Raw genomic sequence first — 16,972 nt, forward strand, 5'->3', positions numbered from 1 at the left:
TCATGAGGAGGCCTCTGTTCAGACTGACCCAGGAGAGAGTGCTGTCCTTGTGGCAGAGAGAGAGCAGAACCACCCTGGCCCCTGGTTCTCTACGGCAACTCCACTCCTGCTCAGCACTGGTCTACAGAAAGCACGGACATCAGTATGACACAGTCAGGTAAGGGATCATATGATGTTGTCATACCTGTGTGTCGATTGGAAGACATCTGAGAGGGAATTTGAGATGCTCACTGTGAAATGAAAATAGTTCTGCTCAAAACAGATCATTAAAAGGTTCTTGTTTCAAAACTCTTAGCAATTTTTAAATTGACTAAGTACAGTACAACACACAAAATCATAGTCACTTTTTCACCAAACCGTATCAGTATTTCATCTAGAAATACATGTTTCACATTGCAATACATGTTCATATAAAGTAATTGCTTTTCACAATGCAATGCTGACATTACTTTCAATGATTGTCTTATTTGTTAAAATACATTTTACAATTACTTCATCCTTAACTTAATTACTTCACTGGTTTTTTCTACTACAGATTGCGAACTACATAATGAAAATGTACGTTTGTAAAGTATAAACATATACACTGCTCAAAAAAATAAAGGGAACACTTAAACAACACAATGTAACTCCAAGTCAATCCCACTTCTGTGAAATCAAACTGTCCACTTAGGAAGCAACACTGATTGACAATAAATTTCACATGCATGCACATTTGTGGCCTGCTGGAGGTCATTTTGCAGGGCTCTGGCAGTGCTCCTCCTGCTCAAATGCGGAGGTAGCGGTCCTGCTGCTGGGTTGTTGCCCTCCTACGGCCTCCTCCACATCTCCTGATGTACTGGCCTGTCTCCTGGTAGCGCCTCCATGCTCTGGACACTACACTGACAGACACAGCAAACCACCTTGCCACAGCTTGCATTGATGTGCCATCCTGGATGAGCTGCACTACCTGAGCCACTTGTGTGGGTTGTAGACTCCGTCTCATGCTACCACTAGAGTGAAAGCACCGCCTTCATTCAAAAGTGACCAAAACATCAGCCAGGAAGCATAGGAACGAGAAGTGGTCTGTGGTCACCACCTGCAGAATCACTCCTTTATTGGGGGTGTCTTGCTAATTGCCTATAATTTCCACCTTTTGTCTATTCCATTTGCACAACAGCATGTGAAATTTATTGTCAACCAGTGTTGCTTCCTAAGTGGACAGTTTGATTTCACAGAAGTGTGATTGACTTGGAGTTACATTGTGTTGTTTAAGTGTTCCCTTTATTTTTTTGAGCAGTGTAGTATGATATATACTGTAATGTACTATTATAATGACTTATGATTTTAATAGATGTACTCTGTGTGAGCGGACCAAGTAATTTGGCGTCACTAAAGCAGAAAGGTGGAATAAACGAGTCAGGAGTAGGTTTTCTTGATTGAACACAGTTCTCTATTGAGGGAATTTGGTCAATACAAACACTCCAACATAATCAATGAAAATCTCCCAAGGAAAAACATACATCTTCTCCAGATTAAACAGGAGCACAATACAATTATCTTTAAACTACAACAAAAGTCACAGGTTCTTCATGGATAGCTCCCCTCTCTTGATGGCCATCCTCCAGAGATAGTTTCCCCCCCCCCCCTTTTTATCTGCTTGTTCCCTCCTCTCTCTTATAGGGGAAAGAGAATATGTCATTAGTACCGTCAGCTGTGCTTAATTGCCTCTGGTTACCTTGTCTCACATGCCTTGTTGGGCTACTATCCGTGAGCCCAGCCTGCCCTCTGGTGGTCCTTGCACATCTGCTATACAATTGAAAACAGCAGTAACTACACATTTGGTCAAAATGAGTTATGACTGAAATCAGACTCTGTAGTGTCATTTTATCTTGTGACCATTTATTTTATATTATTCATTTTTGTATGTTTTTTTTTCTTGTGACAAAAAGTGTCCTGGTTCAATTATATTCAGTTTCAGAGAAAATTTGCAGTAACTACAAAATCCTAGTAAAAACCAAGGCAAATGCCAGTAAAAAAATAACAAAAATACATGTACTGCACTCTGGCTTTGTTCCACTGTGTTTTGACTGCAGTTTGCCTTGGTTTTCTATCGGACTTGTTGCGTAATCGTACTGGAGGTAGTTAAGGAGTCAGGCGCAGGAGAGCAGAGATGTCAATGTAGCGTCTTTAATAGGCAAGTCCCAAAACGGTACAGGTACAATGTCCATAGACGCCCAAGACAAATGGAACACACAGTCAGTCACTCACGGAAGGAGGAAAACTCCTTACTATACTTAACACACGGTACACATGTGAATAAACTGAGGAACAAACCTCTACGAGCAACAAGAAAAATAACCCCGCACAAACCTAAGCGGGGGAACAGGGGTAAATATACACACAGAAATTAAAGCAAATAAAAACCAGGTGTGAATGAACCAAAGACAAAACCAACGAAAAAGGAAAAATTGATTGGTGATTGCTAGTAGGCCGGCGACGCCGACCGCCGAGCACCGCCCAAACAAGGAGAGGAATCACCTTCGGTGGAAGTCGTGACAGGACTCCAAGTTCAGGCATCCCTGATCATGACATACCTTCACACACAGCATGAGACAGCCAAGACAGTTGGATGAACACATTTCGATTTTAGTGCAGTTTCCTTTTGCATTACCCATATAGTTGTTTAAGGTTGTAGTGGTATTGTTAGAGAGGATAAAGATTTTTGTTCGGGCTCAGGAAGGTATTAACCCTGCCGAAAGGAAAAGAGTAGGATAGATAGAGACCCACTACCAGACGCACACACATCTGCAGAAGAGACTGAGTGTAGCCTGCAGTGTTGCCAACTCCTCAGTAAGGAAAGCAGCTATTGGCTGTCCTAAAAGTTGCTAGAAGTTGCTAAATGAAGTAATCGCCTAATTTGCATAATTGGCCATGTGCATGTAATTGTGATGGACGCTGTCGGAGAGAGGAATAACGTCGTGGGAGAGACAAAAAGTGAGTAAAAAAACACCCTAAATATGTGAGCAAGCTGCAGAGAGTGGCACACACAGCGAATAAGAACCAGATATTTGAGGCCATACTCCTCCTTCAGCACTTTATGGACCCCATTGTTAATCCCCGTCATAACAGAGGCATTGTCAGTCCCTATCCCCAGGAGTTTCTCTTTTTAAGACAACACTTCTCGAGGAAAGCCACAACAGCACGGGCTATAGACTTGGCATCTCCTCCCTCCAACTCAACAAGCCCCAGAAATGTTGATACAATTGGCTGCTTGGTGTCACTAAAGTACCTTATCACAACCCCCAGGTACTTAGAAACACTTACATCCGTGGACTCATCGAGGAGGAGGCTGAAACGCTGGTCACCCACATCTGTGACCAACTTGTTCAGAAAGTATGGTCCTAGAACACCATTAATAATTTCTGTAGTAGTGGAGTCTGAGAAAGCAGCTCTACATGCTTCTCCAATGTGATCACATGCCAGCATGGAACAGTGTTCAGCGATAGCTAATGCTAATGCCTCAGCCTTTTTTGCAGAGTACTTTTTTTTAAACCATAAATGGCAGCTTGTTTTGGGTGGAACTGTTATAAGGCTTTGCCTTTTGAGTATGTTTTTCAGTTGTCATGTGTATTTTTACATCACTAAGTTTGGCGTAGAAATCAGCCTTACAATACAGGCAGTATGCCCGTGTATCATCTTCAATAAACGGCTTCAACCAGCCTGAATTCAGGGTTTGATTCCCACTCCTTTCTGTATTTTGAGTGTACAGTTTAGACTGAGACATGATGAGCTAGCCAGCTAGATGTTTAGCTTATGTCACAGAGAGGCACACACACAGTGGACAAGGTGAGTAAGTGACTGAGGCTGTGTGAGTCAAATGCAGTGATTTATTTTTGTGCAGTGATTTATTTTAGACAAAGAACATTTTACGTATACATCCCGCCCAGGGTGGGATCAGCCAGCAGCTGCTTACCGCATGCGCGATTCATTTGCAGTCTGGACGCGGAGGGATGAACATCTCCTGCTCTGACTGCAGCTGGGAGGGACTGCTGCACGAGGACTGGGCCGCCTGTGAGTGCTTTGGGATGGGGGTGGGGCCCACGGCAGCACACGCTGCTCGTTGAGAAGAGTAAGAACGGTACGTGCTTTCACGTCAGAGTCTCCAAAAGTCTCCAATAACACCAGAAAAAGTCGCTCGATTTGTCGCTAGTCGATTTTTTGAAAATGTGTCGCTAGAAGGGTCTGGATAGTCGCTAAATATAGCGACAAAGTTGCTAAGTTGGCAACACTGCCTGTTTGCCAGGTAGCCAGACACACGTCACAGCACAGGGGTAACCCAATCAATAATACCTCAAACAATTTTAATGGCAGAGCAATTTAACTGCAACTTCATAGAAGCAATTGACAAGAACCCAGTCATCAACATAAAATGATTTGTAATAATCTGTATTACCTCCCAGGGGAGGAGTGCAGGGGATATGAATGGATGTGTGGGGTGGGGGAGTTCATAGATCAAACAAAGGCCTTAAAATATCAAAAAATCTTCTCGGCCAAATGTAAGTAGTCCCACACAAAAGCAATACAGTTCAAACAACAACAAACAATAACTCTCACAGAAACTCTCTTAACTAAAATGTCACACCAAATAAAACTGGCAGGGGACTAACAGTCCAACGACACTAAACAGCAAAGGGAGCGTCCTGACAAAAAAGAAAGTCTGCTGCAGAGTAAAGCACTGGAGCAATAGAGGGGAAATGAGAGTAAGAGAGAGAGGGGGTATTCCTAGCAGTTGACCTCAGGCTTGCAGTTGCACTTTCTGTCCGTCTGATACACCTGATGGTTTGTTTTTCAAAGCTTCGCAACAATGTTGCTACTACTTCATGCGAACAATGACAGGAGCGGTCCCAAAATATTACAACCACGACCTAAAGCGGTAACACCGGCGGATCAACTTTACAACTAAGCAAGCTGAAAATCAACAAGACTTCCGCAGAGTTGCACACACTGTCAAAATGTGCGCCAACCGAGCGCTTCACACAGAGAGCCGGAGGAGCTATCTTTATTTCCTCCTTCCTGACTGCTGATGCGCTCTTAAAGTGGCAGCACGGTGAAGGCTCCGTGCAGGACTTCGCCATGTTTATGACCTGGCCACACACGTGGCCACACACGTCTCCAACTCAATCATAAAGTTTGCAGATGACACAACAGTGGTAGGCCTATTTACCAGCAATGACGAGACAGCCTACAGGGAGGAGGTGAGGGCCCTGGCAGAGTGCTGCCAGGAAAATAACCTCTCCCTCAATGTCAACAAAACAAAGGAGCTGATCGTGGACTTCAGGAGACAGCAGAGGGAGCACACCCTCCATCCCACATCAACGGGGCCCAGTGGAGAGGGTGAAAAGCTTCAAGTTCCTCGGCGTGCACATCACTGACAACCTGAAATGGTTTCACTATACAGACAATAGTGCCTCTTCAACCTCAGGAGGATGAAGAGATGTGGCTTGGCCCCCAAGACTCTCACAAACTTCTACAGATGCACCATTGCGAGCATCCTGTCGGGCTGTATCACCGCCTGGTATGGCAACTGCACCGTCCACAACCGCAGGGCTCTCCAGAAGGTGGTACGGTCAGCCCAACGCATCACCAGGTAGACAATGCCTGCCCTCCAGGACATCTACAGCACCCGGTGTCACAGAAAGGCCAAGAAGATCATCAAGGACCTCAGCCACCCGAGCCACAGCCTGTTCACCCCGCTTCCATCTGAAAGGCGGAGACAGTATATGTACATTAAAGCTGGGACTAAGAGACTGAAAAACAGCTTCTATCTCCAGTTAAATAGTCACCACCAGCCGGCCTCTACCCAGTACCCTGCCCTGAACTTTAGTCACTGTTACTAGCCGGCTACAACCCGGTACTCAACCCTGCACCTTAGAGACTGCTGCCCTATGTACATAGTCATTGAACACTGGTCACTTTAATAATGTTTACATACTGTTTTACCCACTTCATATGTACACTGGGTGAACAAAACTTTACGAAAAACTTTCCATGACATAGACTGACCAGGTAAATCCATGTAAAAGCTATGATCCTTTATTGATGTCAGCTGCTAAATCCACTTCAATCAATCAATCAATCAATCAATCAATCAAATGTATTTATAAAGCTTTTTACATGAACAGATTGTCACATAGATCGTGTCCAGAACCCAGCCTAAAACCCCAAAGAGCAAGCAATGCAAATGTAGAAGCACGGTGGCTAGGAAAAACCTAAAGAGGAACCAGGTTCTGAGGGGTGACCTGTCCTCTTCTGGCTGTGCCGGTGGAGATTATAAGAGTACATGGCCATTAAGGCCAGATCTTTAATCAAGATGTTCAAACGTTCATAGAACTAGCATGATCAAATAATAATCACAGTGGTTATAGAGGGTACAAAAGGCCAGCTCTTCAGTAGTAAATATCAGTTGGCTTTTCATAGCCAAGCATTCAGAGGTCGAGACAGCAGGTGAGAGAGAGGGAGAGAGAGGGTCAAAAGCAGGCCCGGGATAGGTTAGCACATCCGGTGAAAAGGACAGGGTTCCATAACCGCAGGCAGAACAGTAGAAACTGGATCAGCAGCACGACAATGTGGACTGGGGATGGGGACAGCCAGGTAGTCCTGAGGCATGGTCCTAGGGCTCAGCTCCTCCGGGAGGGGAGAGTGAGAGTGAGAGAGAGATGGGGGAATTAGAGGGCTATTACCTAAGATCACACAGGACACCAGATAATACAGGAGAAAAACACCAGATAGGACAGAAGGATCGTAGCCGTCAGGCACATAGACTATTGTAACATAGATGCTGGAGAGTGAGACAGGGGGGTCGGGGGACACTGTGGCCCTGTCTAAAGATACCCCTGGATAGGGCCAACCAGGCAGGATACAACCCCACCGACTTTGTCAAAGTTTAACCCCCACAACACCAGAGGGATATCAACAGACCACAAACTTACGACCATGAGACAAGGCAGAGAAGATCTCCCCCACCACACGAGCCCAAGGGGGCACAAGACCGGACAGGAAGATAACATCAGTGACTCAACCCACTCAAGTCGAGTTTGCCTTGCCAAAAGTTTTTTTCCCCAGGTGCATAAACAATGAGAATATTTACTGTAATGTCGATGAGAGCCTATGGCCAAATTTTCAAGACCGGCATGATGAAAACTAGTGCCATGCTAAACGTTATCTTTATTTAATTAATTCAATTTATTTCATTTGATTACAGTACACCTATTTTTTTATTATATCGGAACAATATATCTATATTTTTTCATCAATGATTGTGAAATGATCACACCTTCAATGATCACACCTTCAATGATCACACCTTTGATCAGACATGGGCTAGAAAGAGAGAATATTCTGAGGGCTAAAGTAAGTGTGTTTCCTAATGTGAAAACAGTGTAATGTACTGTAACTTACAGTGCTGTAGCAAATTACACTCAAAGGGCTATTTTGAAACATGTATCTTGCATTTTTTCTAGTAGGATTAACTGGTCGTTAAAACAATTAAATTGAGAAGATATCATTACGTTGTGTTTTGGGTGATTAAATCAGTGTTTCACAGTATACTGGATCAATGGTTGTATACTGGATCAATGAGGGCACAATAGAAGGCTTTACATATAAGACTTGCTGCGTTACAAGTGTTACCAGTTTGGAGTTTTGTACTAAGAGTTTTGAAAATTCACCACATACTTGTGAAAATTGTTAAAGGTGTGTACTGGAGGCGAAGTCAGGTGCAGGAGAGCAGAGTGTAGTTAACAGGCGCACTTTTTATTCCGGTCCAAACGAAAGCACAGAAGTACATATAACGTGCCCAAAACATGGAACATAAACAAAAGTCTGGCGCGTAACAATACCCACATAACATCAAAACAATTTTACACAAAGACATGGAGGGGAACAGAGGACTAAATACATTTAGTGTGATTAGGGAATGAAAACCAGGTGTGTATGGAACAAGACAAAACAAATGGATATATGAAAAATAGAGCGGCGATGGCTAGAAAGCCAGTGACGTCGATCGCCGCCCGAACAATGAGAGGAGCCAACTTCAGTCCCAAAGCTAATTGAAAAATATATAAAAAGATTGTCAAAGACATTATGACCATGTGCTGTTTCCCCAGTTGTAACTCTTTATCATTGCTACCTAACTGTAGCTGTAATCTTGTTTCCTCAATATGAATAAAGAAACACATAAACATCAATGTGGATGGCAATTTCTAATTTACATGATTGTGTTATTGTCCATATAATAGAATGGAGCAGATGTCCTTGCCAGCCCTGGGTCAACATAGTGTCAGACTGAGGATGTTGGCAGCACCAGTGAATCCAGCTGATATTAACATGCTACAAGGTAACATTCATACTGCATGAATCAAAAATACATGATAGATAATCAGTTAATCGAGATTGTATCTTCAAGAGATGTGGTAACACTTCATAATAACTAAGAATAAAGTATGTAGAGGTGGTTGAACAGGGCTAGAGTTACATTAGGCTTATGTCCACATCCTGGTTCAACCCTAACCCCAGCCTCAACCACAACCCTAACTCTAGCTTCATGTCGGCATACAGGTTCAACCCTAACCCCAGCCTCAACCATAACCCTAATCCTAAATTTGGCATAACCTTGGTTTATCCTACTTATTATTACTTTTCCTTTTGCACCCATAAGGTGCTGGAGTCTGGCTCCGGTTACCTCGTGTTACCATAGATTCTCTCTAGACATTCAGTTCGCCTCCCGCTGCTGTTGCCTAGGGGTCGGGTTTTCAAGACTACACAGGGTATAAAACAGTTATTTGCATTGTAATCCACAGGCACATACCCAATCCTTCCAGTGTTTCCTGCTGTGGGTGGGAATGAGGGAGTGGGGGAGGTGGTGGAGGTTGGTAGGAAGGTCACCTCTCTGAGACCAGGAGACTGGGCCATACCGTGGGATGCCGGCTTTGGTGAGAAAACAGTACATCAGTACTACAGTACATTCCTCTTCTGTCTGTAAAACCACAGTGGTGGGAGGGCCATGTGGATACCTTCGGTTTTACCCTGACCAAGACCTAGTGATAAGAAATGATTGAGACAAGAGTCTCAAACTACTTGTTGTATTTGTGTTGTGTGACATGACATCATCATTGTGAGACAGCGTTTGGGTGGGGTTCTGTTTAAAGGTACATGGAGGACAGAGGCAGTGTGTGAGGCTGATGACCTTCTCCAGGTCCCCAAGGACATCCCTCTGCTGGGGGCTGCTACCATCGGGGTGAACCCCTGCACTGCCTACAGGATGCTGCAGGACTTTGTTACACTCAAACCAGGTAGACAACAGTAGTTCGATAAACATTATTTCTGTGGGACACTGTCCTTTTGGTCATTCTTGTTGCCTGTACAAGCTACTGTTACTCAAGTGTGAAACGTTTTATGAAATGGTGCTTCATAAGCAGTAAACAAGTATTAATTCATTAATAAATAATTACTTAATTCAATCATTTATTCACTGTCTGCAGGGGCCACTGTGATACAGAATGGATCCAACAGTGCAGTGGGTCAGGCTGTCATTCAAATAGCTGCTGCCTTGGGGGTGAAGACCATCAACATCATCAGAGACAGGTGGGGACTCTGTCTAGTATCGACTCAGAACATAACAACAGTATTCATATTCAAATTCAATGAGTACATTTTTCATGTTTTCTCTCAGACCCAATCGACAAGAGTTGGAGGAGGAACTAAAATCGATGGGAGCTGATTTTGTTATCACCGAAGAAGACCTGCAATGTCTGGGTCTGGATAACGTAATTCAGGTAAGTGAATAGATACACCATCAAATGTATGATGAGATTAGAGGTATTAGCTTCTTTCCAACAGTCAACTGTAGACTACACTAATGTATTGCCATTTTAGGAGCTCCCAAAGCCCATCCTGGGTTTGAACTGTGTTGGAGGCCGGAGTGGTGGACTTGTCCTCTCTAGTCTTTGGTGGGTTTCTGAGGAGGGTTTCTAGCCTAAATCTTTACTACAACATGGTCTGCATAAATAATGTAATCCATCGTGTTAATTTAGGCTTTGAAAGGACTGATTCTCTGTGAAAGCTAATCCCTCTTTTTGAATGCCCTCACAGTGATGGGGCAACATTAGTGACATATGGTGGGATGGCCAAAAAGCCTCTCCAGATTCCAGCTGTGAGTTCATATTTGTTGTTCAACATAATCGCAAATGATTCTCAAATTGCACTGTAAATTGCACCATATGTAACCTTGCTGACAGCGAATCCTTGACATTTCTGTTTTCTTTGGCTCTCGAAAAGAAATCACTCATTTTTAAGAATATAACATTACAAGGATTCTGGATGACGCAGTGGAAAAGAAACAACAGTAAAGGTAAACTTGCTGCACAAAGCTCACTCACTTTAACCCTCTAGTGTACACTTTATCCAACTTTCATAGACTGAGCCATGTGGAAAATAATCATGAAAAACAAATAAGAATCTTGTATGGCAGAAGAAAATAATGATTACAAAAATCGAATAATGAATGTAATTACATAGTATCTGGTAAGATTTTGTATATTTGTCCTTATATGTCAATGGTGTATTTGTATATGTGTTGACTTACAGTATATTCCTTATATGACATACACAATTGAATACATGATTGTGACATATTTGAGGCAGAATATATGAATTATATCAGTCATCTATGAATATTATAATAAAAGTGTGTATATTCTGACAATGTAACCTCGACAAAATTAATTATTTCCATATAGGTTTCACATTGTTTTTATAAGTCAAAAACATGAGCATTACTATACATTTTCAGGTTTGAGTTTTCATAGTTAAGGCTGGGCAGCACCACCTACTGGACAGTTGATTTATATACAGCTATGCCTTTGGTCTTCCACTCATGGTTTTAACCAAAGCTAGCCTAGCTTTGATATTTGTCACTAGCTAGGTTTCCATCCAATTTGCAACAGATTTTCATGCGAACATTCAAAAATCTCTATAAAACAATATGCGCATTTTCGTACCAGAGCTGTTTTCATCAAACTGACTTTTGTGGATAAAATTATGTGCGTGATGACGTAGTGCACATAAAAATAACTTTTGCTGTTAAATTCCCATGTACCGAATGAAAAATACTATTTAAATGGGTTTCGCATCGCATTTCCAACTAAACTGATGGTTTTGTCACTAAAGCTGTTGCGTTATATAGCGAATATGCCCACTCCGGTCTTGGTACATGCGCTCAAGCCAACAGCTTGCAGATACAGTGCGGGTAGGCTAAGTTACCTACATTGCGAATATTATCGATAAGAGCGATATTATTTGTATTTGTAAAATGGTAGTCCAGCACCGATCATCATGTCACCAGAATAAGACCCTCGATATTTATTGGAAAGGAGCATCAAGCTCATGATTTATTTAATCTGATCCTAATAAACTGCATGCTTTCCCGAGTCGTAGTGGGAGGACCAGAGAACATATCCTCGCCTGGCTTCAAGTTTAATTCGATATGAAGGTTATTATATCAATATAGGCGTTTCCACCGCCATTTTTCGCATAATTAATTTGACCAACACAAAAAGATCCCATCATGTCGAACGAACAAATTGTCGACATTTATAAAATTGTACCGGCATTTCATGTGTCCATCAGCCCGGTCGTGACTTTTTTCATGTGTCAGGTAATTCATTCTCATGAAATGGTTGGATGGAAACCTGGATACTGCTACCAATGTGCTATTGTGAGAATTATTGAGGGATCTCCACTTAATAACGAAATTGATTCACTGCTTCTATAGAAGTAATTCCTCCTTCTTTCTCCCCTCCTTATCTCTTCCCCCTCTTTAGCTCTCTACTCCTCATCCTCCTTCATCCTCTCCTCCCCCTTTCCACCTACTCATGGCAGACTTTCTTTAATAAGTGATGTGAGACAGTGGTATTCAAGAGCTTTGAAATGTGTATGTCCTATGTATGAGACCTTAGAAGGCTTAGCTTGTCTCTTATGTTTGTATAAACAATACATGCAACATTTCTGTTATGTCTAAATGTTAACCAACGGTATGTCAGATATTACAAGAACCTATGAATCTTCTCAGTGTATTTGCTGCCATATGTATTACTTACAAGTTCCAGGTAGAACAGCAGAATATTGTTTAATTCATCTATATATTTTCCATATGGGTCTGTTGTGTCTCTTTCCCCAGCAGATGTGACGCAGCTACAGGCCATGGTGACCTCTGTGTGTGATCTAGTGAAGTCTGGCCAGCTCCAGCCACCTCATTGTGTCCAAGTTCCCTTCCACCACTACAGCCAAGCCCTCCAGGCCACAGTACAGGCGCATCAAAGGAAATATGTACTACTCATGTAGTCACAAGCAAAACAAAAAACACAGTATCCTCCTTCGGGGAAACTTTTTATTTTGCTTTCTTTTTTCATTTATTTATTTATCTGTGTCTGTAGCATTATACCAAATGAGCACACACACCAAAAAGGAGTAATTATGCAATTATTTACAAAATGTTTAGTGGTCATTTTAGAAGCTGTAGAACATATAGTATACAACAACAAAAAGGGACATCTTTCAACAGTCATATTTACAGTATAAAGCACAACATAAGGGCAGGGAGAGGGTATACAAATCACATCGTTTAGCACAGTTCATACAGCACAGTCATATCTGTAGTTATATCATTTTTGCTTTCTAAATTGAAATGTTCAGACATACACATTAAATTATTTTAAACCGTTTCCTCCATTGAAAGTATCTTTTGCACACTTTAATGTTATTAGGAAGCAACCTGAAATGCTAGTTTAGGACCACAGCTTGAGAACTGATGTTAACAAACACATTTAAATAATGTACTTAACGTTATCCCTTTGATTCTCATTGGCTGTCTCTTTCACTGGTCATATTCTGTCTACATGGTCAACATGAAACGGACAGAAGTCACAGTGGAGGGATCGCTCAGAGGGACCCCACAGATAAGTGCCTAATAGCAAACTGGGGCTAGAATACCCTCTATGAGAACTAAGGAGTGTTATATCCACCAACTACTTCAGCTCACCATACATTATGATTTGGCAGTGAATTTAAAAGTAGTAACAGGGAAGAATCGTTTTGAAATATCACCAAATTAGTAACTTGTCTATTTATCTGCAATATTGAGCACTGACATTGCTGATTACAGACGTCGCTGGACAGTATTTGGGTGAGATGGAACGAGTCAAATAATATAACCTTTACAAAGAACTACAGTAAAACACAAATTGAGTTAGGGGAGGCATGCACTCACCATCTTACAAGGGAGAATACAGAGTAAAACAAATCATATTAGAGCTTCCATGTCTATTATTTAATGTAAATACAATGTTGTCTGACAAACCTGTCATTTTTATAACCATTATAATACTACTATTTTCTTGGTTTTTTGACCATTTACTGTATTGATCATTACGATCAACTAATCCAGGACCTTGATGGTATAGGAAATTGCCCTCATCATCATCATCATCAACACACAGACGTATCACAGATTATTGTTCAGTGGCTCTCCTCGGTCACAACTGTCCAACTCCTCATGCGTTGACAGTTGGACTTCCAGTAGCATTCTAAACGACACACCATTAACACTGTAATACCTGTCCTTTGGTCCAGTGGTCAGCCTTAACATTAGCATGTCATGGTGAAGTAGATAGAAATCTTTTCTCTTGCGGTACCCCCGTCCGTTCTCCTTGCAGGGTGTGAGCAGTCAGATATCCTATCTCTGGATGCACTTGATGAACCACTCTGCACTGGGGTTGAGCTCCAACAGGTCTTTCATATAGGTCTCCTCATCCAGGCAGCGCTCCTCTGTTCAGGAACACACAGCAAAGAACATGTCTGACATACAGATAGGATCTTAAATTGATCACCCTGTTGCATGAGGAAATTCAAAACTTGTAGTGTATTTGAGGTTTAAAAAGAGGCTTCTGGAGTTTGTAATTCCTACTTTGAAATTTCTGATTTGATTTTCCCTGTATCAACCCCTACAAAAATGTCCACTAATTATAATACTCATAATAATTCACATTTCCTGTTGCTGCATTTTCCTGCTGTAGCAAACTGGCTCCAATTAAGGGAAGGTGGGATTTGAACCATGTCCTTAAAACACCTTTAATGACTTACTGGATGGTACTACTATGAATTTACAGCAGAATATGGTCTGAATACAGTCTACTGCAGGATGTTCACATTTCGCTTTTCTTTACCCCCCCCCCCCCCCCTTTTCCTTTTTTACAGATAATACTTTGTAATAGAATCATCCTTTTTGAGAAACTAGAAATGCCACCTAAGATATATGAGATGGTTTGTGTGTTAAATGACTTTGTACGCCACTGTGCAATACTTACGGATATTCCCTCCGATTTCATAAAGGCACAGATCTTCTCTCTTCACAGACACAGAGCTAGAACACACACACACAGACAACATACTGAGGGATAAACAAAAAAACCAAATTACAAATAGAGTAACATTCATAAACAGTTGAGTTTTATACTTCCCTACAAAGGCAAAATACAAATACAGTAACTACACTTTTGGTCAAAATTGAGTTAAGACTGAAATCAGGTTTTGTAGTATTTGTTTAATCTTGTGACCAAGTGTTCTGGTTCAATTATGTTCAGTTTGAGAGAAAATGGAGTGTGAATTTTGCAGTAACTACAAAATCCAAGTAAAAACCAAGGCAAACAGCAGTAAGTGAAGTTACTGCACTTTGGCTTTGTGCCACCATGTTTTCACTGCAAAGAGCAGTAACTACGCAAACAGGGAAACTGAGACAAATGGCTTTAACGTTTATTTGCTGTCCAGCGAAATATGTCATCAGTAGAGAAGTGATAATGCACTGATGTATTATCTTATTATTAATTCATTTTTTCTGCATATCAACCATGACCACTGATTTGACCTATGACCCAAGTCAAATAAATGACCATACAAAGTTACAGGAAAAACAACAAAACAGTTGGATAAACGCATTTTGCCTTTGCATTACCCGTATAGTTGTTTAAGGTCATACAAAAGGCAGAGTGCAGTACCTGCATTTTAAGGGTCATACAGTGAGCTCCAAAAGTATTGGAACAGTGACCCATTTTTTGTTGCGACTCTGTACTCCAGTACTTTGGATTTGAAATTATACAATATGACTATGAGGTTGAAGCGCAAACTTTCTGATTTAATTTGAGGGTATTTTCATCCATATCGGGTGAACCATTTAGAAATACATTGTACATAGTCTCCCCATTTTAGGGTACCAAAAGTATTGGGACAAATATCATACCCCCCCAAAAAATGCTAACTTCCCTTGTTATTATAATGATGAGAAGGTTAGCATGTCTTGGGGGTATGATATTTGTGCATCTGTAACTTTCTCACGATTCATTCAGGATTATCCGTAATCATAGTAGCATCCACATGCATGTAGAAGTGTTTAGAAACATATTCTATTCTTATTTACAATAAAAAGTGACTCCAAAATGACACAATAGATTATTTACCATTCACTTCTATTGGGCACAAAATAATAAAAATAAGCCAAAACAAACAGCAAATGCATCCAACAAGCTTGATGTAGTCATTGCGTGCTATGAATATGGGACAAAATACTTACCTTTACACTACTTTAATTCACATAAGTGAATTTGTTCCAATACTCATGGTCAACAACTATGTACAACAAGTACAGTAATTTCTAAATGGTTCACCAGTTATGGATAAAAAGACCCTCAAATTAAAGCTGACAGTCTGCACTTTAACCTCAGTCATCGTATCATTTAAAATCCAAAGTGCTCGAGTACAGAGCCAAAACAACAATTGTCACTGTCCCAATACTTTTGGAGCTCACTGTAGGTCAAATCAAATTACTTCATAATAAGATAATACATCAGTGCATTATCACTTATATATACACAACGGCTGGGTCTAATCCTGGCCATTGATTGGTTAAAACCGCATTCCAGCCGGTGTCTATTCCACAAGTTAGTACCGGCTAAATCATCTATGATGTCGAAATGCCTATAGACTCTGTTCCATGTGACTGCGCAATCCACTGTCTCATCAGCCCAGCCAGGCAATGTATATATTAGAGCTACACTGTAAAAAGCATCTAGAAATTATCTCCCATTTATTTTAGACTAGCATTTGGTTTTCAACAGCAGAGATTTGTAATAGCATTGCTGTCAGTCTCGCCGACATTTGCAACATTGAAATTCGATCTCCAACTGTCCTTTGGTAATGAACGTGTCGGGAGTCGGGACGAGACAGACAGGCTGGCAGCTTTTCTGAGCCAGTCGAAATCATGAAAATCAGCATTGTTTTGCCTTTCTAGGGCAGTATACAAATACAGAGAAATCAGAGCCACGCCGTGCAGTGTCACAGAAATAACAGTTCCCATAGGCTGCTCAGTTATAACCCACCCAGGGTGTAAATGTCTCTGTAGTGTAATTTAACTGCACTCAGAATACCCTGTGTGAGGGAGTGGGCTGAGAGGAATCATTAGGTGACTGCAAGCCTTTGGTGTGTAACGGGATGACAGTAGTGCCCCTCGGAGAACAGGGGGAGGGAGGGGTGTTGTTTTCACCTGTCCTGGCTGAGAAAGCGGCTGAGGACATCAGATGCCTGCAACTCTTCAGTCAGCTGGACAGCCATGGAGACCTTAGAAAACTGAGGGGCTTGGACCCTGATGAAGCCCTGAGAACTACTGTCCACCTGCATGGGGAGAGACAACACAGACATGTCTCAGCTAACCAACATAATACTAGTGTCGCTACTGTACTCCATACTACACCACTACAAATGTACAGCAGTTATACAAAAAGCATTTATTGAAAATTGCTCTTCATTACAAATATTCTTTGAGGTATTCAAATTGTTATATTATGCAATTTCTTCATTATTGTCATTTTAAAACAATAAAAAAACG

General features: G+C 41.5%; 2 protein-coding genes across 3 annotated transcripts in view; one reads left to right on the plus strand and one right to left on the minus strand.

Annotated features, from left to right (window-relative positions):
- LOC120019692 (enoyl-[acyl-carrier-protein] reductase, mitochondrial) lies at positions 1-12,453 on the plus strand. The gene is made up of 10 exons (XM_038963082.1): positions 1-157; positions 8,280-8,377; positions 8,841-8,972; positions 9,189-9,332; positions 9,522-9,624; positions 9,713-9,815; positions 9,916-9,989; positions 10,132-10,192; positions 10,318-10,390; positions 12,221-12,453. The coding sequence occupies exons 1-10, from the start codon at positions 3-5 to the stop codon at positions 12,379-12,381; spliced, it is 1,104 nt and encodes a 367-aa protein (XP_038819010.1). The 5' UTR covers positions 1-2; the 3' UTR covers positions 12,382-12,453.
- The window catches only part of LOC120019691 (rho GTPase-activating protein 18-like), a 22,104-nt gene continuing 17,541 nt past the window's right edge, over positions 12,410-16,972 (minus strand). Inside the window, exons 13-15 of one of the 2 annotated variants that reach the window (XM_038963080.1) lie at positions 16,631-16,758; positions 14,403-14,458; positions 12,410-13,863 (exon numbers count right to left, since the gene is read on the minus strand). In XM_038963080.1, coding sequence (XP_038819008.1) covers positions 13,772-13,863; positions 14,403-14,458; positions 16,631-16,758 — 276 coding nt within the window. In that variant the 3' untranslated portion in view covers positions 12,410-13,771. Of the gene's footprint in view, positions 13,864-14,402; positions 14,486-16,630; positions 16,759-16,972 lie in introns of both variants that reach the window. The other variant, XM_038963079.1, reaches the window with a different exon arrangement.

Source organism: Salvelinus namaycush, chromosome 24 (genome assembly GCF_016432855.1).
Source record: "Salvelinus namaycush isolate Seneca chromosome 24, SaNama_1.0, whole genome shotgun sequence".
NCBI classification, from domain to species: domain Eukaryota; kingdom Metazoa; phylum Chordata; class Actinopteri; order Salmoniformes; family Salmonidae; genus Salvelinus; species Salvelinus namaycush.